Source organism: Drosophila arizonae, chromosome 5, assembly GCF_054131065.1.
Source record: "Drosophila arizonae isolate 15081-1271.41 chromosome 5, UAZ_ARI_1.0, whole genome shotgun sequence".
In the NCBI taxonomy this organism is placed as follows: domain Eukaryota; kingdom Metazoa; phylum Arthropoda; class Insecta; order Diptera; family Drosophilidae; genus Drosophila; species Drosophila arizonae.
Window position 1 is genome coordinate 12811841 of NC_142925.1, and position 26087 is coordinate 12837927.

General features: G+C 37.5%; 1 protein-coding gene across 5 annotated transcripts in view; it reads left to right on the plus strand.

Moving 5' to 3' along the window:
* The window catches only part of Sema2a (Semaphorin 2a), a 54316-nt gene that overhangs the window by 22717 nt on the left and 5512 nt on the right, over positions 1-26087 (plus strand). The window contains exons 1-9 of one of the 5 annotated variants that reach the window (XM_018012828.2): positions 1881-2037; positions 2959-3320; positions 17500-17587; positions 17665-17716; positions 21629-21697; positions 22750-22857; positions 24415-24552; positions 24652-24784; positions 25098-25454. In XM_018012828.2, the coding sequence (XP_017868317.1) occupies positions 3167-3320; positions 17500-17587; positions 17665-17716; positions 21629-21697; positions 22750-22857; positions 24415-24552; positions 24652-24784; positions 25098-25454 (1099 nt within the window). In that variant the 5' untranslated portion in view covers positions 1881-2037; positions 2959-3166. Of the gene's footprint in view, positions 1-1880; positions 2071-2958; positions 3321-17499; positions 17588-17664; positions 17717-21628; positions 21698-22749; positions 22858-24414; positions 24553-24651; positions 24785-25097; positions 25455-26087 lie in introns of those variants that run through there. The other 4 variants (XM_089469440.1, XM_089469439.1, XM_089469441.1 and 1 more) reach the window with 4 other exon arrangements.

Below are 26087 nucleotides of genomic sequence, written 5' to 3' on the forward strand. Positions count from 1 at the left end.
TAAAGTCCTTTGTTGAAAGTTGACATTGTGTAAAGAAACATTTTGCTGCTGTATGCGAAAACAAATGACAATGACAACAGCAACAGCAACGACAGCAACAACAACAGCAACAGCAACAGAGGAAATTGCTGCACTTGAAAAGCTGCCAAAAAACACAAGAAAAAAGTTGGGATTTTTAAGAGAAAACGGGATATGACATCAAAGCAGCTTTCAAAATGATGTGTGCGTGAGAGTATGGATGTGTGTGTGTGTGTGTGTTTATCAAAATGTTCAACAGTATCATGACAAAAGAGTAAGCGAGAGGCAAGCCCATTGCATACGGCATAATGAGGCGAGGCGATGCTGCAAAAACTCATTAGCAGGCAAACAGACAGACAGACAGACAGACGGGACGCGAAAGAGAGACAGACAGACCCAAAAGAAACGACAGTAAGACAGACTGAGTGACAGAGCAGTCAGGCTAGTTCCATTGACAATTGCAGATTGTATTAAATAACACACACGCGTAGCGTGAAAGAGGCACTTGGCGAAAATGAAAACATAAACGACTTGGCTTTTAATTAAATATATATGTATATATAAATATATATATATTTGTATTTTCCTCTTCTGTTGCTTATTTACCAAGCGGCACTCGCTTACTTTGAAGCTCAAGCAGAAATTCAATTGCAGCAACTGTGACTGCCAAACTGTTTTTAATTGCCGCCCAAAGGTATGCAACGGAAAGCAGAGCAGCAACGATAGCTGCTACAAATGTCTGGCAACCTCAGCGGCAGACCAGACAACAACCCAACTCATATTCCTTCGACTGTGTGTATACGTATGTGTGCGTGTGGGTAAGTGCAGGTGAAGCAGGTTTCGCTTTGAGTGCGTTTGTCTGCTTAACAAAATGACTTTTATTTTGAGCTGCACTCAAAATTGTTATGTCGCCGGCGTCGTCGGCAGCATTTAAAATAATCACATTTTGAGCGCCAAGCATTAAGCACACACAGACACAGACTGAGCAAGAGAGATGACAATAGAGGCGCTTTAAAATTGCCCAGCTTCACACGTACACACACACACGCACACAAACAAACTACTTCCGCACGAGTTTGCATTCCAAAATTGAAACTGCAAATGCAATGGGAAAATCAGCCAGACGACGACGCGTGCTGCAATTTTTGCATACTTCTCTACGTTTTGAAACAATTTTGTCGTCTAGCAAACGTGTTAGAACGTGTTGCCGGACGCCCATTCTCCCTTTCCTTAATAGCTACAGAGTAGCCCTTTGTTCTCCCTGCAGTTGTCTCACCCCACCCCACTGCTATCAAGCTGAGATTCTGTGAAAGGTGTCCCGCAACATTCCGATGGGCCACCCCGTCTGGGAATTATGCGCTGGCCGGCCCGGCCGCATTCTATTGCCGTTGGGCTTTTCAAATGTGGCCAGATGCCGCAAATCGAGCAAAGGAAACCCAACAAATACCAAGCGAAAAAGCTCTGCGGCAAATTCCGAGAATCAATGCGTTTAGCAAATGAATAATAAATTCACATTCAAAGCACACAAGCTAAATTCAAAATAGTTTCAAATGAAAATACTACATACATATATCCAAAACAACAATAAAACATTTTCAGTCAAAACCATTTGAATGTGGAATTTTAAAAATGTATAATTAATTGACAAGTGCCATCCCATAGCAGAGTAGCATACTGCAAATATAAATAAAAATTTGCAATTGCTAAAATAAAACTATTTCGAAATAAATTCCAATATTGAAAAATGATCAATAAAATTAATTCGATTCGAAGCAGTTTGAAGAATCAATTAGGTTTTGTCCGCTACAAAATTAAAATAGTCTAGTATATATTTTATACAGTACGAGCTCTCATTAAAATACACATTATTCTCTTTTGTGCGCCCGGTCACACTGGTCAGCGACGCAACCAGTGATCTTGTTGTTGTCTGTTTGTGAAGTTTGCGCGTTCGTCTTTGTTTGGTTTTCTTTATTGTAAATTTGTGTTATAAAAAAAATCGCAAACGGCCGCTGAACAATTGTAATACAATCACGCAAACAATGAAAATTTAAAGTGATATACATACATAAAACAAATTGAAAATAATATTTTTATACATTGCATTCGTTTTTTCGTTAAGCCGTTCCAGCAGCAGTGTGTATGCATCTTGACCTATGTGTGCGAGTGTGTCTGTTTGCACTTATACACACACATATGTTAATGTGTATATATATCTTGCATTAAGTGCAAGTAAATCTGAGGCTGGCAAAGCCATAAATTGTGTGGCACACACGACACAGATGTTTTTAAATGAAATGGATCCGTTGATAAAATATTAATTAATTGTTTAATTGCCGAGTGCGTTCGATATACGATATAAGATTAATACTTTTTTCTTTCCATAATCTACGAAAAAATAAAAAGAATAACAAATATATAAAACGCCGTGCGCCGACGCTCTGGCAACCTTGTTACTGAGCAGCTTGTTTGTATGTTACACCGCTCTCACACATGTTGCGCTCTCTCGCTCGCACTGGTCCGATCGCTTGGCGGAAATGTTGAAGAATTTGTCGGCCTGCTCTTTGTAGTCGCAGTTGTTGTTGCTGCAGATGCGTGGGTACCAGAGCTGAAACCAGTTTGTCGCCTGTTAAATATTTTATTTTGTGTACCGTCTTTTATTCCTTTTATTATCAATTGCTGAGTGCTAAATGCCTTGAAAATTGAATGCACACCAACGCGCCAAACTGTAAAAATGCAAACTATATAGATAGATGTGTGTGTGTATATATTTGGTATGCCTGCATTTATAATTAATCAAAACGAAATTGTTGCTGGACACAGCGAAAAGAAATTTATTTAAAATCCATTTGCTGCTGCAAAATCAATTTCATCGAAATTGCAATGCATGTGTAAAAATATTTCGCGAACATTCAAAATAATACAACTTAAATGTGTTAACAGTTATTTAAAAGGACTTTTTTCTCTGTGCGGCTTGGCGAGTAAATTGCCAGCGGTCGCCAGTTGGATCAACAAACTCTCCCCCTCTCTTTTCCACCCGTGTATCTGTGTGTGTCTGTCGGCAGGCAATAAAAAAAAGAGTAATAATCCAATTGAGGTTTGGGCAGCCCAGTGTGCCCACACCCCCCCAAAAAAAAAAAAGTAAACCAGAATGCAAGTGCAATTGATTCCTTTGCTGGCGCTGCTGCTGCTGGCATGCGTAGCCCAACAAATTGCTGGCGACTATGAGAACACATGGAACTTCTACTACGAGCAGCCCTGTTGCGCCTCCAACGAGCCGTCGAGCTATGGGCGGCACAAGCGAGGTAAACTAATTTCGATTATACAGTTATGCAATTAACGCTTAAGTTATTAACTGGCGATGGCATTTAAATGGCATTTGCCTGATTTGTGCTGCAGATTAATCGTAATTGTCTGTCCGAAGTTTTGCTAATTCTTAATTGTTTATTTATGAGCAATGCGCTTGAGAGCATTTTTAAAATAGCATAAATAATATTTAATCTGCACTCTGTGCGTTGATATTATTTTTCAATTTACACGCAAACAGAAAAAAAATCGAACGAAAAAAATATATATTCAATAAAAAGTAATTGTAATTTATTTGCCACAATATTGCTTTTGTTATTTATCTTACGTTTTTGTCATTATTGAGCACGAGCTCTTTTTAAACATTTATTTTTTACCACATCTATATAAAGAGAGCTCTGCCATTGTTCATTTTTATTTATTAAATATATATTTTTTAATATCATTTCTGCAGCATCAACAACATTTGCATATTAATATCGCTTCCAATTGTTATTCATACAAAATGAAAAATACAAAAAAAAAATGCATTTTTGCAGCTTTGTGCAAATGCCCAAGTAAATACATAAAATAAATTTTAACTAGCTGCAATTATTAATAGTTTATACACATTTTTTGTTTATTTAAAAAAATGTATATATATTTGCAATAATAAAACCGCTGCGCAAAGTTCAAAAGCCCCAGATCAAGTTTCGCCACGAGTTGATTTCATATTTCTCTTGGCTCGTTCCATAATTTCATTCAGACAAAGAAAGAAAAAAAACTAAAAACTTAACCACCTGATTGAAAAACCGGTTAAATTATGTATGATTCGCTTCCAGGTGCTTTATTGAGTCATTTGCATTAACCAAAACTCAAAACTTTGCCTATGCGGCACGAGAAACCAAAAGTCCACAAATCGATTCATTAATCAAATTTTAGACGAAATTGAATTTTACCATAAATTTTACAATATTTCTACACATCTGTAAATATGGGAAACCAAAAGTTAATTTAAAAGGCAATTTGCCATAAAAACATGAAAATTATAAAAAATTGATGATTTTTATTAGAGAACTGCCTCTCGTTTGGCTTTTATTTTATGGTAAATTATGGATTGTATTTTGAATGTGTTTCTGTTGATTATCTTTTATTTTAGTTTATGCTTTTATTTTATGACACTTATGGATCTTACGATTTTGTGTTGCTTAGCTCATCATTTAAACATGATGAGCTTTATTTTAATTATCATTATGACTAAATGATCATCTCAATTATCCATTATTATGAACTTAAGAATTTAAGAACAGTTCTTTCTCTCTTCAATATCTACAAGCATATTCCTCTTCTCTCTCTCTCTCTCTCTATCTCTCCCTCTTTCTCTTTCTCTTGTAGCCATAGCTAAGAATATTAAATGCATAATTCAGCAATTCCAATCGATTCTCATAGTTTTCATATTGGATATTTCCACTGGACTTGCCACATATTTAAATGGCTCGAAACTGTTTTCTATGAACAGTTGATTGGCACCTATATATAAATATATTTTTTTCGTTTTTTTTTTTTATGCTGTTGTTGGCAAAGTCTTTTTAAATTTCTTGTCTCATGCTTGGCAACAAATTTGTTGTTGTTGCCGCATGCCACGAGGACAAGAAAACATGGCCAGTGCCGGTGGCAGGTTCATGTTGCATGTACATGTCCAGTAAACATTTTCTAATAGTTCACGTTCAAAGATGCTGCCCAATGGGGGCCAATGGGCGGCTATTGTATCTGTATTAACGTTCATGTGTGTGTGTGTATGTGTGTGTGGGGCATGCAACACACGGCTGCTGGCAGCGTTAGCAACAACCGCAGCATAAAAGTTCACGTGCCGTCTAAAACGAGAGCAACGAGCAAACACCAACAACAACAATGAAGTGATGTAGTTGTCGCCGTTGTTGTTTTTATTGTTGTTGTTGTTGTTGACGCATATTGTAGTAAACTCGCCGGCTAAGCACTTGTAGCCGAAACGTGAGGCGATTAAGGAAACGCTCAAGTTGTTTGCGCATACTTTTAAATATAGAATGCATAGGTGTCCGTACACCGTGCACCAAGCACCATGCCCCAGAGTGTCCTGCATCACACCACACACTCACACTCAGTCCATTGAATGGGCCATATGCCACGACTTTGCCAGCTTCCTTAAAAACTACAACAACAACAAAATAACAACAACATTGCAGCAGCTGCTTTAGATACTCAGATACACGGGCAAAAACAAAAACATAAAAAATTATGACTTGGTCATATCAAGTGTTAGCTACTTAACTTTATGTAAGCCAAGTTTACAAGCAGATTACGTTGAAATAAAGTCTATTATAGTTGGCTACAGATAGACACATAAGTGGTATATATATTAATCAAAGATACATTTGGAGATGTAGGGATAGAGAGAATAACAGAAATCAATGTTGGATGGAGTAGATTAAAAGTCTCTGGCTTTGAATTAAGATGTACATGGATTTATGAATTTATATGGGAAATTTTTAATTTTTAGTACACCATTAGGAGCAGTACGAGTTTATTATATCGCATACAGAAAGAGAGAGAGAGAGAGAGAGAGAGAGAGAGAGATAAAACAGCATCTTCTAGTCAAGCTAGAGAACTCTTGTTAAATTTCTCTTTTAATAAAATTCTTACATACATTATAATATATTTGTTATATGATGCTGCAAACCTAATTGTCTATCAATGGGAATTTTTTAGGTAGGGCATAGAAGGGCACTTGGAAACCTGTTTGAAAATTCAATTTTATTCAATTAATATCAAAATACTCAAGCCAAATTGCTTGCTACAATCGAAAATTTATCCAATTTTCCGCTCAGTGTATGCATCAGCGCATGTGTGTGTGTTAGTGTGGCTAAATATTTAGTTTGTTGGTCGTGTTTTAAGCCATAAATTAGAAGCAAAGCCACAAAAAGCTAAAACTATACAACATAAAATGTCAACTATAAATTTTCATGGCCAAATAAAGTTTCTGTTTCGCTTTTTGGTTCGCTCTCTTTTTTTTCTGTCCATTCACATGCAATGAAAAATTGTTATTTTTATTGATTTAACGAAATTAATTGCATTCGAGCTAGATCAGAATTTATGCCTGACTATGGGCCAATCCCAATGTCCCATTGTCCCATTGTCCCTTTGTCCCAATCTCCCAGTGTCCCAAACTGATGCACAATTCCACCTATTTTCCACGTTACGCGCCGTTGCATCTCGGCTGCCTCGCTTCCAAGTGAAATGCCACATTTCATTTCGTCAGTTCATTTGTGTTGACTCAGCGCTGTGGCAGATGCTTCGCATCTTTATTTTTAAACTCTTCGCCTCTGTCTCGCCATCTGCCTGAGAGCTAAGGAGTAAGAGAGAGGGAGCGAGGGAGTGCGAATGAGAGAGTTGCCTCGGCCTGTCAACTGTCTGTTGCCCTTTTGTTTCTGTACAGCGCCTTTTCAGCACTGCCACGCCCACAAGTTGTTCATTATTATTAGAATGACTTCATTAGGTAGCCGACAAATAGGCGCAGAAAGGTGTTTCCCAGGTAGCTAACTGACAATGGCACCTGAGCTCGGTTTTCATCTCCTGGGTGTACATAATATATATATTATCTCTAAAACTATCTGCTCTTCAATTTAAACAGTGTTGGTCAACGCGATAAATATCGAAAGCTAAATATAATTGACAAAATATTTAATATTAGTTAATATATTGTATTAAAATATAATATAGAGGATATTTACTATATATATTTTAAGTTATATTTAATATACTAAAATATAAAACCTATTTATATTTGATAAAAATGTATAATTCATATAGTTATATATAATTTTATAAATTTTTTATTTGAATCTTTTTCTACATTTATCATTCTTATTAATACAAGTATCTAAAACATTCGTTTCCACTCAATATATAATAATTTATAAGTCAAATTCAAACAATAATAATTATAAACCATTTTCAATCGGTTCAGAGTATTAAAGCGCAATTTTAATAGAAATCAAATACCATCGTATATGTAAAGCCAAGCAGTTTGGCATGCACTGAACTGTATAAGAGCATTTCGAACTGTGTCTCGAATGCTTGACCCATAAAATGAATGTGATGATAAGCTGAACAACGTAGGCGTTATCCAAACACTGACCACGCACAAAACTTACATAAAACCAACAACAACAACAACAAGAATGTTCTATATATGTTCCTTTTGATATGTGTGTATGTGTTTAGTGTACGTGCAGCTGTATTTGTATTTGTGTTTGTGTTTGTGTTGATGCTCGCGCAATTAAAACTCAGTGACACGTTTTCATTTAAGTGCTGAAGCATGTGTATGTGTGTGTGAGTGTATGCAGTGTATGTGTGTGTGAGTGTATGCAGTGTGTGTGTGTGTGTGTGTTGGGCTGTGTGTGTCGTATGTTTGACTGGGGGTCGACTTTTATGAGAATCACATGTTAGGCAGGGCACATAATGAAAGTTTCTTGCCGCAAATTGAGTAACGAACTGTGCAGGCGTCGCCCCTCATCCCGCATCCTGACACCGATTATTGTTGCCGGGCTGCTGCTGCTGTTGCTGTTGGTGTTGGTGTTGCTGTTGTTGCGGCTGACAAGCTGGCAGAGCAGCGACGCGTTCCCAACTGGCGTTAATGCAATGTCAAAAGCTGTTAGCTCAAAAGCTGAGAACGCACAGCAGAAAATCTGTTGGCAGTGGCCGAGGTAGTCAGAGGTAACACCAACTCTGTGTGTGTGTGTGTGTGTGTGTGTGTGCCTCCCTCTCTCTCTTTGTCTCTTACCTCGCCCTCTGTGTGTGTCCCAGTTTCACTTTGATCAGCCTCTTTGCTGTATTCAGGCCGGCCCAAAGTGTGTTAACGCCAAGTTTGCAATAAAGCTCACCAAATTGAGTTCCAATCTGAACACCTGAGCGCAAGAATTAATAATGTTAGGTGCTCGCGACGCTGCCACACACAAAAGCGACACAGAAGTCATCATTAAAAGTGCGCTTTAAAGTTTCTATGTCCAAGTTTTAAGCGACAGCAAAATCACGTTCCCTCCAACAGCAACAACTTTGCTACAGAATTGATGAGCGAAATAAGTAGTTGCAACTGCTACTTCAACTACTTGCCACTTGCCACTTGCCGCTTGCTGCTTGCTGCTTGCCTCTTGCTGCATACTTACCAGCAAACTCCTTGCAACAGCTCAACAGTTCATTGTCATCGCGCATCGTGAATTGCTCTGAGTGTGGCCATGACAACTATGGCAACAATATAAAAGAAAAAACTCTAAAATATTGATCTTAAAGTAGTAAAATAAAAGAGCCATAATCGTTGTATAGCCATATATAAATATAAATATGTGATTAATACAGTTTAGTCTCACTTTTTATACTTATATCTCAAATATATTTCTACATAAAATTGCATTGAATTTTCGTTTCATTCAAAAGAGTATTACGAATTCGACTTCAGGCTGTTAAGGCCTCTCCTCGCCTGTTCTTGCTTCATATTTACAAATCATTAAGCTGCAAAGTTTTTAGAATGAATGCGCTTGCCAAAGTTTTATAACATTTGATTGATAAACTCTCCGAGCTCGAGCGTTGGCGCGTTCCGCTTGCGGCTGATTAAAGTAAATGGAAGAGGAAATGAATGGGTTTATCAGCAGAGCAGCCAAGAGGAGACGGAGGAGGAGGAGAAGAGGCGTAGGCAGAGTTGAAATAGAAAACTATTAAACATATTACAGTTCATTAGAATTGCAACAAATTGAAGTGGCATGCAGCATGTCGCCAGCAAAAGGAATTATGTAATGCAAAATGCAATCAATGTCGTATTATTAATATGGAGATAGCAGAGCATGTTGTCAATGTGCGTGTGTGTGTGTTTGTGTGTGTGTGTGTGTCGTTAGCATAACTCAATTATTTAAACTAAATGCCTAAATGAAATTTGTGCAAGTAATTACACAATGAGAACAGAGGCAGGCCAAACAAGTCACTTAATGTTAATTTGCATGTGTAATTTTGACAGAGAGCCGAAGCGCATTGAATCGCTATAAATACATGTATATACATACATACATACATACATACATACATACATATATGGCGCTGCATTAGTTTTGGCCACTTTAATTGAATTGCATTACGACATAATTGATTCAGGCAACGGCAACGGCAACGGCAACGTGAGTCGAAGAGTTGCAGCCGAGTTGCCGTAGTCAGTTTGCATTGTTAATCAAATTGAGGCTCGTTTGTTGTCGATTTGTTGCCGTCTCGAGAGTGCTCACTGTAGTTGCGCTTAATTATGCAAGAGTCGCATTTAGGCAGCATTATACACCAAGTAAGTACGCAGCACACACACACACTCGCACTCACGTCAGCCGCATTCGGTTTCTGTTTACCTCTTAAGTGCTCATTTGGCTGCCTCATTTTGCCACTCGGCGAATGCATGCGAAATTAAGCGCACCGCAAAATGTTTATGTATACCCTTGACTGAAGGTAGTTGCTCCTGATGAGGAGGAGCAGCAGGAGGAAGAGGCAGCTCTAGAGTTGTCCTCGGGCAGCTTAGCTCCTGCAACAAAAAACTTTAAATGGCTTGTCCTCGTTTATGGCGCTCCAAATGGACACACATTCAGGGAAGCCAGGCCAGGCCAGGCAGCCAGGCAACCTCTCTGGCCATTGCCACAAAAACCTGCACACATGTGCTCTATGACTCTAGCACATCGGGCTTCAGGGTCTGGGATCCATGCTGCAGGCTCATCAAATGAAGTTGCCATTGCCAAAGCTCGCAAAACACCAAAAATGAAACGGTTGCCGCATTTGTTGCGTTTTTGTTGCCTGCTTTTCGGCAAGTGGCAGAGGCAGGGATGGCGAGGGTGCGAGGGGAGCAGACCTGTTCCACTCAGTGTCCTGCCAGCAGCAAAGCGCATAAATGCCAGGCGCTTTCAGCTCCTTTTTGTTGCTGTTGATGCTGCTGCTTTTTATGAGTACTGTTTTTGCATTTGCTATTTGGCAACAAAATGAACTCAACTACTGCTGCAACTGCCCGCAACTGTCGCTACTCCTCTGCCCAACCCCCTCCTTCACATAAAATGAACTAAATAAAGTTGAAAATGTTTCGCACTCTGCCAACAAAAATGACTCGACTGCAGCTTTAATGCACTGCATTTGCAATATTTATGCGAAATTTGATGCTCACTCAAGAGCGAAGAGCGCGCAGCAGACGAGAGCAGCAGATCTTAAAGATCAGCTATTTTACTATACAAGCTCGATTTGATGGCAATTCCACAGGGCCACAGATAGAGAGCTAAAGGAGAAGTTAAATGAGGTGAAGATTATTGAATAGAGTTAAATGTTTACAAGTAAATACTTTTGTTTATATATGGGAAGGAGATAATAATGATTACGTTCTCTGGGAAACTGGTCAACTAGGAGATACCCCGTAAATTTTACTATTTTTAATAATTTATTTTATGTTAAGTGAGATGAAGATTATTGAATAGAGTTTAATGTTTACAAGTAAATACGTCTAGGGGATAGTAATGATTTCTTTTTCTAAGTATATGAGCAACTAGGATCTCCTAGTCTCTCGTCGTCCTCCTTCTCATACCTTACTGTGCTTAACAACTAATTTTTATTTAATATCGAAGAACCCGAATGAAATATCGGGGAGATATGACGACGATTGAGAGCTTTTGTCTTAGTTTTCGGGGTATTTTCAGAACTCATTCAAATTGGTTCGAGGCAGAATATATATTCTTGCCTCTTAGCGATTTTCTTTTGATTTTGTTTGATGAACACATCAACTTTTGTTAAAGATTTCAGTAAATTTTCTAGTCGTGCCTGGCTCTGGGTATTTACTAGTCGATTACTCCCGCTCAGAAAACTCTTTCAATTTTGACTCCGCATTCAGAGTATTTTCTAGACAAACTGCTTTGCTTGGAGAAATTAATTTTAATTTTCGCCCTCGACTAAGAGTAATTTGGAGTCGTTTACTTATTTTTGGAGCATTATTACTTTTCATTTAATTTTTTTCATTTTCTGATTTGCCAATATTTAATTTAATATTTAATTTATTGTCTTACATTCATCTTAAATTTTCTTAAAAGAAAGAAATTCCTAATTAGAGGGCAGCTGAACTAAATTTGAAGCTCTACTTTGCCAGCCCAAATAAATGTAGGTGTGATGGAAGAGATAAAGCCAAGTCGCTGCCGAGTTTTAATTATGGTTATATGCAATTTCTCGGCAAATGAAATGGCAACCACTTGAATGCGGTCGCTCCGTTCGGTGTCTGGCAGCCGGCAACTGGCAACTTGCAGCTGGTAAATTGTGACTGGCAACTGGCAACTGGCAACTGGCAACTGGCAAGTTGATCCACTGGGGCCGCAGGCCACGAATCAGCGCACAAGTGTGGATAACAACACGCCTAGACATCAGACGTCTAGACAGTTTTCGAGTGCTTTATGCTGACGTAGTGTACACACACACAACACACACAGGACACACATACACATACAAGCGAGAAAGAGTTGCCGACAAGCAACGCAGAAAAGAGGAAGCCATTGCTCATAATTAGCCAGCAAAATAATGGGAAATTTACATACGCATCGCATGCATGTAGTCAACGGAGATTAGAGACTCGAAATATGTTTTATAAAATCTCTGCAGAGCGAAGAGTGCACAGAATGACAAATGACAAACAGTTCTTAGAGAACTTTAATTAGTTGAGCAGATGCAGAACTTCACATGTTTGAAACTGATTTAAATTATGTTTGAGCAAATTTGTCACAATCTAAGCGATGCATAAAACTTATAACTCACAAATGTGCCATAAATCTGATGGCTTCGTAATGTTTATTGGGCAGCGTAAAATATTTAGAGCATAGATTAATTTAACAGCTTTGGGAAGTATTTTTAAATTTTATATGCATATTTTATGACTTTTTTTACATCAAATGGGATTTTTTTTCACATGAAACTTAAGTCAAAGCTTCGGTTAACGATTTGATATAAAGTGAGTTTTGGAGATGTGGTTCAGAATACTAAAAATATTTTTTTAAATATTTATTTTCAAGTCAAACTTTATTTAAATGTGAAATAAAATTTGTTTGCTGTTTTGAATACTAAATATTTCACTTAAGATATTAAATATATATTTCTATTTATTTTCAAGTCAAACTTAATTTGAATGTCAAATAATATTTGCCTATCTAATTACACACACACACACGCACACACAGATTGAGAGAAATATAAGAAGTAAATTTCATAAGATCCTCTTTGATAACCGTCATCAAGTTTGCTTTGGCAAACGTTTTGGCTAGCGGCTGCTTGTGGCATCTATGAAACCCCTTTGGAAGCGAACCCTATGCAAGAGTAACATTTCAAAGGAAACTGTCCTGTCACCAAAGGCTGCCTCGGCTAGTCTCCCTCCCTCTCTGTGTCTTTGGCATGTGCCCTGTGACATGTCTGTGGCATGTTGGCCTGCGGTGCAGAAGACAAATTCGCAATATGTTTACTGCATTTGAGTCTCATTATTCTTTTTGTATTTGATTCGATAATAACGTTTTTCAAAATGACATTTCACTCGACTCTCGAGGGTAGCTTTAGAAATTGATTTGACTGCCAGGCGAGGCCAGGCCGGGCCCTGGTCGTAAAGACGTACGCATATTTATGAAGCGCATAAAAATTATTGACATATATGGAGTCATAAATACCCACGCATATGTACGTCAGTAAGCACTGTATGTCCATAATAAAAAATAAAAGGAGAAGAGAAGGAAGAACCAGCGAAGAAAACGAAAGAAAAGCCACCCGAAAATCTCAAAAGCATTTTCATTTCGTTTAGAGAGTAGAGCGGAAAAGCGAAGCAGCGAGTCAAAATGTTTGGCTCCCATAAAAATTGTGCGCTTTGAAAGGCAGCTCGTAAATGCAATTTGATTTTGATTGGACTTGGATTAAAAGCAAATAAAGGCGACGTCTCTCCCGCAAATGCGAAGCCTCGACGGTTTGCTGAGTAAAACACATTTACGACTGCTTTTTGGCTTAATGTGTGCGTCCCGCTCTCGCATTTGATATCCCCCCTCCAAGTCAACTACACTCGATTGACAGTTGCACCTGCAGCTGCCATGGCCACAATTCATATGTGTCTAAACGCATTCACTGAGAGCTGACAGCTGATAATTTTAGTAGAAAGTTTTGGCGACCTTCCGACGTCCTCAACAATATGCCTGCGATTAGCTTCCGTTCAATTTGCAATTTATTAGCATTCATAGCGAGTGGTAGGAGCAGGAGTCGGCTTCGAAGCAGGAGACAGTCAGACAGCCAGACAGCCCATGGCAGCTCCGGAACACTCATAACAATTTATGCTGTCGCCGCTCTGCATGTTTCTCTTTTCTGGACGGGGCGGAGCTGCCTATCCGGCGATGCCTTTTACGGCCGTATGCGTAATATTTTTATAGACTTCGCTCGCAGTCGTGAATGCTGTGCGAGACAATTGTAGACTAGCAAATGGAACTAGCGAATATGTTTTGTAGCAATTGCCATCGTAAATGTGCCGCAGATCGTTTGAGCAGAAGCTGTTTTTTGCCCTAATCGGCGTGGCACATAAAGTATTACGGCATAAATTTGACTACAAATCTTAACAATATTGAGACAGCCAATTAATATGTATGTGCATATTTATGTTAACTGATTTTGTGGCTTTTATGGCATTGTTGTTGTCATGGGGAGTTATTGGCAGCAGCAGGCGCCACAAAGTAGCCAAATATTTTGGCAACAGAAACTAAAGTAGAGAAATTGCTAATTTAATTCAATTAGCCCAGCCGCATGTCAGGTGTCAAATCCAATTTAATTATAGAGAAACAAATCTGTGCTGGAATAAAAGAAATCAAAGTCAATCAATCAATTAATTAATTCATTTGTATATCAAACTGAAGCGGAGATAAAATTGCCAATGCAATGAAAGTTGACTTCAAATACAATAAAAACTTATAAACTGCAATTCGAGTCAATTCTTTCGTAAATTTCTTAAAAATCTACAATTTTATTGTCTCTTATTTCATTTCACTTAAGCTGCGCAATTTAAAGACTCTGGCCAAAAGATTTAAAACCCATAGACTTAAAGACACTCAAAAAATATAAATATATGTAAACGTATATATACGTAAAAGTAGCCAACAACTAAGGAAAAAAAAAAAAAGAAAAAAATATATATATATAAAGTATTCAAAAAAGAAAAGCGAAAAAAAATTTGCAGAATGCGGAAAAAGTTCGACAGCGAGCGGCAAACAAAATGCGAGTTCACAGCGTGTGAGAGGTATGGGCACAATAACAATTCAAGCGTATACAAGTCGACTTCCGGTTTGGCAAGGACATTTACCCGAATTCAGCGCAATATATGCAAAAGCACACACACACACAGCGTGAGAGAGGTGTGTGAGTGAGAGAGAGAAAGAGAGCGAACCTAACATGCATGCATATGTATTGTCGCCAGTGCTTGTAGTTCCGTTGTTGTAGCTGTTTTTCCCGTTGGCAAACAAAAGACGCAGATGCCTTTTTCCTTTCCTTGGTTTTTCTTTTGTTTTTTTTTTTTTTGCCTTTATTGACGCTGCTGGAAAAGCTTCAGTGTTTGCTTTTGTCCAAAATGTTCTTTAAATCGGAAATCAAAAATAGCTGCACTTGTGGGCAGCAGGAAGCGGAGGGCGGTCGGGACAATGTCATTGGAACGAGCCATTTGCATTTGCCATTGTTGCGTGAGAGTTAGCCAACACACACACACACACATGCATGTATGTATGTATGTAAAATTGATATGATTGACTAACTGACAGATCAATGCACAGCCTGAAACTTAATAATAGGAAAATGCATGTGAAAACTCTTTTTGGCAATTCACTTGAAATTGTGTTGATTTACTAATTTAACAATCGAACAAACGAAGAGACTTTCAAATCAGATATAAACCTATCTATATATGCAGTTATCATTTGTAAATATAGCAGAGATGATTTCTTATTAAATAAATGTTTTGTTTTGGCACTTTGAAGATTTTAAAGCACTTTTTGTTCACATTGTTTAATGGGCTGCGGTTGACAGTTTAATGGAAAATGCAATTTATTCAAATACACATGCAATACGTGCGACAGCTGACAATTTGTTCGCATCGAACATACAGATATGAGCATCAGCAACAATAATAATAACAACAACAACAGAAATAACACCAACAAGAGGTGCAGCTGAAAGCGCATAATTGTAAGAAGTGTCGGCAAATTAATTGGACATGATATTGAAGTTGAGAGTTTACTGGCTGACAGGCACATTAAAGTACATTGTAGCTGTATGTGTGTGCGAGTGTGTGTCTGTGTGACCAGCACATCAGGCAGTCTAAGCAAATATTAATTAGTTTAATTAAGTAAATGCGTGCTCAGCGCTTTGCGCCTCGCCTTCAATCTCTCTCCCTCTCACTCTCTTTTCTCTTTCTCTCACATGCACACATATACTCACTCATCCAAAGTACAAACAACGCGCAGACAGCGCGTCGTCGATAAAATTAACATAATAAGTATGCGTATACACACACACACACAAACACAAATAAACAAACACATACATGCACACATACATGTTTGCTTACATGAAAACATGATTACATACAAATAATCGTAGTCGTTAGAAATTTCAAATTGTGGCCAACAATTTATAAACAGTTATTGATTAGCATTTTTCCAAAGTGTTAATTAAAGTCATCGAAATGATAACAAATCACGTTGAAATAATAAAATATTTAAATGAACAGCTTGTTATTTAGCAATTAAAAATATATTGAAAGCAATCAAAAAATGGGTAAAAATCTATAAAATTAATTTTTGTTTATTATATATATTTATTTATTATGTATATGTATGTTTTTATTTTATTTATTTATTTATTTATTTATTATTTTTTTTTTTTTTTTTTTTATATATATATGTATAACATAATATTTAATATTTATATACAAATATTTAATGAAGAAGCTTTTATTTGTTATAAATAAAATGATAAAAATACTAATTCAATTTATTTATTTTTAGTAAATATAATATAAAAAAATAAATTATACAAAGTAAAATTTAAAATGAATTTTTTTATGTATAATATAATTTAGATATGCTACATATTTTATAATATTAAAAAAAAATGAATTTTACAATTTTAATTCTGCCAAATTGGTAGTAAAAAGCCTGTTTAAATAATATAATAAAATAAATAAATAAATAAATAAATAAAAATAAAAAACAATTTTAATTAGAACAAAACACAGATTTTTCCCTTAATTCAAAAAATGCCTTTTTATATGCTCTTCAATTTCCATAGCATACTTATGCGGGCTGCCAAGTTAACTAATATTTTAGTTGACTTGCTTCACATATGAGCAACTTTCACAGATTTAACACTTTTAACTTAAAGTTTAATGGTACACCGTGCACCGTTAAAAGTTGATCAAACTTTTGTAAATTGAAATAAAAAACATTAAGTTACTTTCGCAGCGAGAGAGAGAGAGATAGAGAGAAAGAGTGCATTGCTTTGCCTTTTACGCACTGCTTGCAACATTTCGCTATCTAAGCAAGTCTCTCTCTGTGTGTGTATGTATTGGTGTTTGCAAGTGTGAGTGCAGCGTATTTGTGTTGGCCAAAGTTAAAAGTAAATAAACAACATTTAAAGCTTGCACTTTGGCTACATTTGCCGACGCCGGCGATAGTGTCCAGCACAGAGAGAAATGTCAAAATGTCATTTGATTGAAATGGGATATCTCACTCACAGGCGCCCGCCAGCCAGCCAACCAGCCAGCCAGCTCCTTTGCCATATATTTGTCTCTGTCCGTGTGTGTGTGCGCCTGTCCTTTGTGCTATAGAGCAGACACCCTGCGTACTCCTGCCCCTCGCATTTTCGGACTGGACTGTGTTTGCGTTTTGTCAATGTCTCTGCATAAACTTTGTTGACAGGCGCTCATTTGTGCCGGACTCTGAGTTCAACTCTGACTCCGACTTCGACTCGAATTGCAATTCTAGTTGGAGCAGAGCAGGGGGCGTGGCCCACCCACTTAAGAAAATTTGTTGTCTAAATATTGAACGAAGAATGAACTATGCTAACTATTTACAATAATATGTATATGCGAATATGTTTTCTTTCCCTTTGCAGATCATGTGCGCGAATTCACATGCGGCAAGCTCTACTACCGCACGTTCCACTTGAGCGAGGAGCGCGACTCACTGTATGTGGGCGCCATGTAAGTATCCTATCCGGGTGTAATCCCAAATCCTTAAATGCTGGCCAAGCTAAAATCGAAATCTATTCTGTTTGCAGGGATCGTGTATTCCGTTTGAATTTGCAAAATATTTCCTCTTCGTATTGTGATGTAAGTATGAATGCATTTATTGCTACCTATTAATTTATAATAAACTGACAACAGCAACAGCAACAACAACAATAACAATAGCAATAATAAGAACAACAACAGCGAGAACTACTATAGCAACTATGCAGAGCAATAACAATAAGCATATATAATCCTGGCATTTGCTTTTAGGCTAAGCTCCCACGAGCTCCGTTTGTTTTGCTCGCTTGTCGAGTGGACCACTGGATGTTGCTATTGTTGTTATGTTCTTGTTGCTGTTGTTGCTGTTGCTGTTGCTGTTGCTCGCAATTCCCCTGGCCACAAATCTAACAACCAGCGAGCGCACATAAAACGTGTAGCACGCTTTTAGGCAAACAAGCTATGCCACGCTGCGGCACATTTTTAAAAATTCATTACGCGCCTTCCGCACAAACTTTTCCATGCACACACAGACAGGCATTTATGGGTATGTGCGTGTGCGTGTACACTAGTGTGTAGTTGCCAAACAGCCGCTGCTGGCTTAAGCCGCCTGTCCTTTTAGCCTAATACTTTTTATCGTCGGACGTTGTCAACACACTCGGCTCACAGGGTCAAAGGATGTGGAGGACATGAGGGACGTCGGGGACGTGAGGGCGCGCATCAAATGCGAGCCACAAATCTTCGATTCCCCGATGTAAGCGAGTGAAAAATATCTGTTTTAGTTACTCAGCTACCAAAATCCAACTGCCAACTGCCAACTGGCAACGGGCAACTGGCAACGTGTCCCTGTCCACCTACCGCAGCCGGAAAACAAAAAGAGGCCCAACAGAAACAGAAACAGAAGAGAGAAGCATATTTAATATGCGCTCTGGGGGCTGCATTATGGGCATTCCGCTTTGCCATGCACGAGCCCAGATTCCACGTTTCGTGTGGTAATGGCTCAGTGCCGCATAATTTATGTACACTGCGCGAAAAACAACATACATATTATAAATATAATACGCAATATTGTAAGAGAGGCATTCATATGAAAAAGTTTTAAAGGGGATGAAATAATTCAATGAGTACAATATTAATTAAATTAAAATGAAAAAACTTTTTAATTATGAAAATAATTAATTATAATAATAATTAATTATAATAATAAATGAAGAGAAAAATACTTTAAATCTAATAAAAATAAAAAATATGAAATTAAAAATATAAACAGTCATCAAAAAATAAAAATTATAAAACATAATAATAATAATATAATATATAATTTTTTTTTAAATATATATAGGTTTATATAATAGTTATATAAATAGTTATATATAATTAATAACAATAACAATAATAAAAAAAAAATACTTTTTTTAATGCTTTAAAAATCAAAGCTTTTAGCAAAAAGAGGCTGAAGAGCTCATATCAAGCTTTTATGATTTTTTAAGTTTACAAAATGTAAAAAGAAATATTTAAAAAATTGTTATTTTTTAATTAAATATGTACATATAAATTTTAATATTTTTAACTATATTATGTATATTTTAAAATATTTTCATTATTTCTAAATATCAACTTGTTGCCAGTTAACGGTTCACCTTAGCCAGTGTGTACACACATTAATATATTTTGGCAATCTTATAAATGAACTCAGTTTTGAGTTGAGTTTACGTTTATTTCACTGGAATTGGTTTTTAGAAAAATTAAAAAACTGATTTATATGCAATGGGAAATAAATCATAAATCATTATAATTATGCATACCTAGTATAACGTTAGGTTAAAATTTCTGATAGGTGAGAAGAAAAACTTAGAACTCTAATATAATTATGCTGGGAGAAAAGAAATTTAATGTAAAATATGCAATTTTATATTTTCTGCAATGCCAGTGTCTAGCTGTAGGCTCAATAGGTGTGAATGTGTGTGTGTGTGTGCTTGTGAATAATTTGGCCATAAATGCCAAAACTTGCGAATTATCGAAACTCGTGAAAGCCGATACACACACACACACACACACACACACACACAGGCATACTCATATAGTGAAGGTGTGCGCACCTGTGGGAGGCTGTTTATGAATTTATGTCATACAAAAGCTTGTTTTATGAGTGAAACGTTGTGCGCGGCTGTGGCTGCCTGAAACCTGGTCGCAAACGTATCATAAAACCGAAAGACGCTACGTTTTGCAGCCGTTTCGAGACATACGCCCATCGGCCCACCTGCCCACCTGCACATTTGCCCACCTGCTTTCAAACCATATCCATCGCAGCCGAGCAGTCAGCCAGGCATTGCCAACCGGCATCTGTCAATATATTTTATGTGCTATTTTGCACACTCACACACACACACACATATACACATACACATACAGTGCGAGTAACTGCGTTCGCCCTGGGCATCATTTGGTAGTGGCCTACAGGAGTGGCAAGGTGCTCGCTGCTGGCTGTGACTGCGGCTGCTTTATGCGGCAAATGCAAATTTTACTAAATAATACATGATTTTGGTTTTATGTGGACGCACAGCGCTGCGCCGCTCAGCTCTGCTCCACTCCCTCCCTCGATAGGTGGTGCGATGTGGTTTGGTGTGGTGCGGTGCGTGCGCGCATTTCGCTTGAAAATATTTCGTATGTGCTCGTTACATTACGTGATTTATAAATCAATTTGCTTGAAAGCATGCCACAAGCAGCGCTTGGCCTTCTGGCGGTTCCTTATATCGCCCACAGCCACCGCCTCTAGTTGTAGTTTATGGCCGCACCACCGGCAAATGTAGCCAAAAACGAAAAAAAAAAAAAAATGTATATATATATATATATACATATGGAGGAAATCGGGAAACCATTTTTGCTTAAGAAACTACTCCTAGACGCCTCCAGCGGCGACTGCATATAAATGTGTGAATATTAAAATTTCAGCTTCAGGAGTCGTTCCAGTGCAAACGCCATTAGTATGGAGCATATGACGTTGAATTGCAATTCACAGTTTATATTCAATTGAGTTTGTGATTGATTAACACCTGCAGAGCAAAGCTGCTAAGGATTGAAAAGAATTTGACTTGATGTTAGCTAATTTGTAGTGCTAAAAGTTTCTTTTCTTCTTATAATAATATTACATATTAAATTCTATAAAATTGCATAAAATATTGGTTTTTAGTGAACCTTTTCTATTTGCCAAAATTATATTAAAATAATATTATATTTTATTTTTACTTTATAAGTGATCTGATCTGAGATACAATATTTTATTCCTCTTTTCTCTCTTTTTGTGAAATCAATCGAAATGTTCTATAGCTCTCACTCTGAGCGGGAGTCTTCGGTTCTTTTCGTTTTAGACTTTTGCTGAGCGCCTTGCATTGATCTATTCGTGTGACGCTCTTTTCACGAAGATCATTTAGGGAGACATACGATTGATGTTCGTTTAATGAGAAGGAGAAAGGGAAAGTCTATGCATACGATCTGTACACTGGCACACACATGCACGTACTAAATTAAGCTCGCATAAATACTATTACATAGACAGCAGATTTCATTGAATTTAGTCAAATGGGCGGGGCAAAAGTAGAGCGGAGAGAAAACTAGAAAATAAAGATTTCTGTCCGATCGTCAACGATGTTATTCATTGCTCTCTGACTTTGTTCTCGTCGTGTCAGCAGAGATCAGGAAGTAGCCAACAGTTAATTCCTAACAATGCTATTGAACTAGCTATTGAACCTTCAATATCATCTATTTAGAATTCCAAGATGTCTGTTAAAAGAATTTCAAATCATATGGAAAATTCGCCAAAGTAAATATAAGATTCACATAACAATTTTCTTTGGGTGTAATCAATATATATTCAAAAAAAATTAAAATCTAGAAAAATGTATAAAATTGTTATTTGAATTATGTATATATAGAATTCTATGTAGATCCTTTTTAATAGTCTCTCTTATTAAATATTTGTAAAATTAATTTCCCTTGGTTTTTATTTTTTTCTAGCGCGATGTCATAAACTTGGAGCCAACTCGCGATGATGTGGTCAGCTGTGTATCCAAAGGCAAAAGTCAGGTAAGTGCTGAATGATTTACAGTTATATATAGGTATATTTCTATATATATATTTATATAGTATGTCTATGGTAAATAAATTCAATCCGCATTTTGCATTGGCATCGACTCTATTTATGGCAATGCTGCATAAGTCGCTAATGGCAGCTGCGATGTGACATGCTCAATAGCTGATTGATTTTTTATCATATGCTGGCATCGCGGCAGCAGCTACTGATTACACACACACACACACACACATGTATATACATATATATACTACAATATGAAGTAGCGTCTGGTCTGAATCAATTTCTTGTGGAACGCGCACGCGAGTTGCTCCAATTTCCCAAACCGAATCCGATTCCTATTTCTATATAGCGCCGACTCCTACTCCGGAATCCACTGACGCATCCAGCAGTTTCAAGTGCTGCGCTTTGCAAATGCAGCGGCGCTCCGGTTGAGGCTGACGCTTCTGTTATTCTGGCTGTTATTGTAACTCGTTTATAATGTGACAGCAAATCCTTTCATTTGAAATCTCTTTCAATTTATTTGTGGCTTTTCAATTTGTAGCGAGTTTTTCGTGCGCTTCAGTTTCAGTTGCATGCCACACAGACATACACTGAGTCAGCCATATGCTACACGTGCATGTGTATTAGTGTGTGTGTGTGTGTCTGATTGTGGCTTGTATCTAGATGTCAATTGAACTGTTTTTGGTGCACACTTGCGCTCTATCTGCCCGTGTCTGTGTCTGTGTGTGTGAGCGTGCGTGTGTGTGTTGCTTAAGTCATCATAATGCTGCTGCTGCTGCTGCTGCTGTGCGTCTGTGGCAGGGATTTACCAGCATTGCATTGTTGCCAATTGATTTAGCGGCAGTGGCTGCAGCGACGCGTGCTATTACAAATTGTACTATTTCTGCAACACACACACACGCACACACACACACACACGCAAGTTTTGATTTATTTTTATGTGCGTGTGTGTAAGTTTGTTGTGGCAGAACTTTTATGGCAAGCCACACACACACAGCGATATCATCTCCTTTTACAATTATTTTTCAATGCTTCTTTCCAGGTCTTTGATTGCAAGAACCATGTGCGCGTCATACAATCAATGCAGCAAGGCGATAGGCTCTATGTTTGCGGCACCAATGCACACAATCCCAAGGATTATGTCATCTATGTAAGTACATAACATGCTTTCATTCTCTATATATATGTATATGTGCCTCTCGTTGTCGCTGTCGCTGCTCAAGGACAAGTTACTTTTTTTGTAGCAATGATAATGCAGCTACGCAACTTTTCAAAAGACTTGCCACAAATATCAAGCGAGCTCTTGGGCTGCAAGTCTATGTGTCTGTGTGTGTTTGCCTGTTGACTTTAGATCGCTATCCAGGAACAGTCACACAGAGAGAAGGAGACAGAGACAGCGACAGAGAACACAAAGCAACGCATATGGCCTTTTGTATATATGAACTGAATAGAGCTTGTTCTTTTATGTCGTCCTTAGTCGTTCAGCTATATATAGATACATATATATATATAGAAGTTATATAACTTTTGTGTTGACTACTTGTTGTGAAAATAGTCATTAGTGTGCAGCAGGTGCAGTCAGAGAGCATACAAAGCACACACACACACACACACGCTAACAGACACGGAATCATGTCAGGTGCACTGGCTGTGCAATAAACCTTGCATTTTGATTTGGCAAAAACTTCAACCAGAAACTAAAAACAATATTTGGCAAGTTTTTTGCACTTTGTATTCAGCCTTTCGGTGAGCTGGCATCAGCTCAACAATTAGCACAAACTTATTCGGGCTTTCCTTGAACGTGCTCGGACAAGCATTAAGTCGGGTCTGCACTCCATTGCAGTGAAACCACAAGATAATAGCAAAGCAAAAAGCTATCAAAATGCTATATAATTAAATGATTAAGAGTGCTGAAGAAATGATGTAAAATACAAATTATAAAAAATAAATCAAATATAGACAATAAAAAATTAATATAAATTTTTAAAAAATAATAACATTAAATAGGCATATAAATATATAAATAAAATACGAAGTATAAAAAAAAAAAAAATAAATCAAATATAGACAATAAAAAATTAATATAAATTTAAAAAAAAAAAAATAATAAAATTAAATAGGCATATAAATATATAAATAAAATACTAAATATAAAAAAAATAAATAAATAAATCAAATATAGACAATAACAAATTAATAAAAATAAAATAAAATTTTTTAAATTAAAAAAAATCATTATAAACAAAAAATAAAAAAAGATTCATATTTTGTAACGCAAATATTTCTTTAAATTTAATATTTTTATTGTCTTATTAAAATAGTGAAAATTAAAATTTTAAAAAGTATTACTGAAAATTAATAAGTTCAATAAATTAATGAAGTAGAGAAATTAATAAATATTAAATGGGTTACTTTTCTCCTTTATAAGGTTTTGTAAGCGCATTTATTATTTAAAATGAAATATTAACATCAAATTATCAAATGCAATTATAATGATATATTAGGGTTTTTATGATTTATACTATAAATAAATGAAGAAAACTGTTGTGGTCAAAAGAAATTCAACCTAAAAAACTATATACATATATTTACCATAATATGTTTCATTAATATCAAATACTATTATATTTACTATAAATTTGCTATCTCTTACATATATTATATATGTATGCTATCTCATCTATCTTCCCTTACTTTACGCATCCAGTCCAATTTGACTCACTTGCCACGCTCGGAGTATGTGATCGGTGTTGGGCTTGGTATAGCCAAGTGTCCCTACGATCCCCTGGACAACTCAACGGCCATTTACGTAGAGGAAGGTAATCCGGGCGGACTGCCTGGCCTGGTAAGTAATCCATTCATATGCAGAGCTTCCACGCATTGCACGCAGCACTGCGAATATGTTTTTGTCTCACTCCTTGTGTGTTTTGCATCCTTTGCACAGTACTCGGGCACAAATGCGGAATTCACTAAGGCTGATACTGTGATCTTTCGAACGGATTTGTATAATACGTCGGCAAAGCGCCTGGAATACAAATTCAAGCGTACGCTCAAATATGATTCCAAGTGGTTGGACAGTAAGTAAAGAGAAGAGAAAGCCACGAGCTGATGCGGCGGCTTTGGTTCAGCTGCTGCTACTGTAGATAAAATTGAGAGAACAAAATAGAAACAGAAAGGATTCTGTGACGCGTTGAAAATGATTTCGCGCATGGGATTCACTGTTTGTATTGGCACGCACACTGGGGCGTTATTCCATCTACTGATGCGATACAGAAGTGGCAGAGGACCAAGGCTAAGCGGCTTAGGCCATCCAATTATGTAGATCGTTACTCACAGAGGCTTGGTCATCCAACTCTCTGCCTTTCCCTCTCTCTCTCTCTCTGTTTGCAGAACCAAATTTCGTGGGCTCCTTTGACATTGGCGACTACGTGTACTTCTTTTTCCGGGAGACGGCCGTCGAGTACATTAACTGCGGCAAGGCGGTCTATTCGCGTATCGCGCGCGTCTGCAAGAAGGATGTGGGCGGCAAGAATCTGTTGGCCCACAACTGGGCCACGTATCTGAAGGCGCGGCTAAACTGCAGCATTTCTGGCGAATTTCCGTTCTACTTCAATGAGATACAATCGGTTTATCAGCTGCCCAACGACAAGACGCGCTTCTATGCCACGTTCACGACCAGCACCAATGGCCTGATTGGATCAGCCGTATGCAGTTTCCACATCAACGAGGTGCAGGCCGCTTTCAATGGTGAGTGCAAGACTTAAATATATATATATAAATATTGAAAGAGAGTGGGGTGCGGGAGGGGCGGAGGCAGTCTATATGTGTGCATGTTAAGTGCTGTGTGCAAAATGGATGTGATGAACGAACGTTATCCTGGCCACAATGTTGCCAACTGTCAACGTCAAGTGATGTGCAATTTTCTCTTTTGTTTTCCCGCCCACGCCCCAAGTGCTTTGAATGGAAATAGAAGTTGAAACTGAAACAGGAATAGGAATAGAAAATCGAAATAGAAATAGAAATAGAAATGGCAATAGCAAATGGCAAATGCAACTTATCGGCAAATTTTATTTGCAAACGCCAGCACCTTGGGTTACAGCTGGCCCCCATGCGATTCACAGCGCACACACCGGACGGGGACAGTTCGAGTTTAACAATAAATCCAATAGCTTCCACAGATCCAATAGTAACTGAGCAGAGCAGAGCAGAGCGTGGAGCACAGAGCGCAGAGCACACATAGCACTCAGCGTGTTGAGTGTTTTGTAATTTCGCTTGCCGTGGAGCAACATAAATCGTATTAGAAAATCCATTTGAATGGATTATAGCCCCAACACACACACACACACACACTCGCACTCACACTCACTCGTTTGCTCGTTT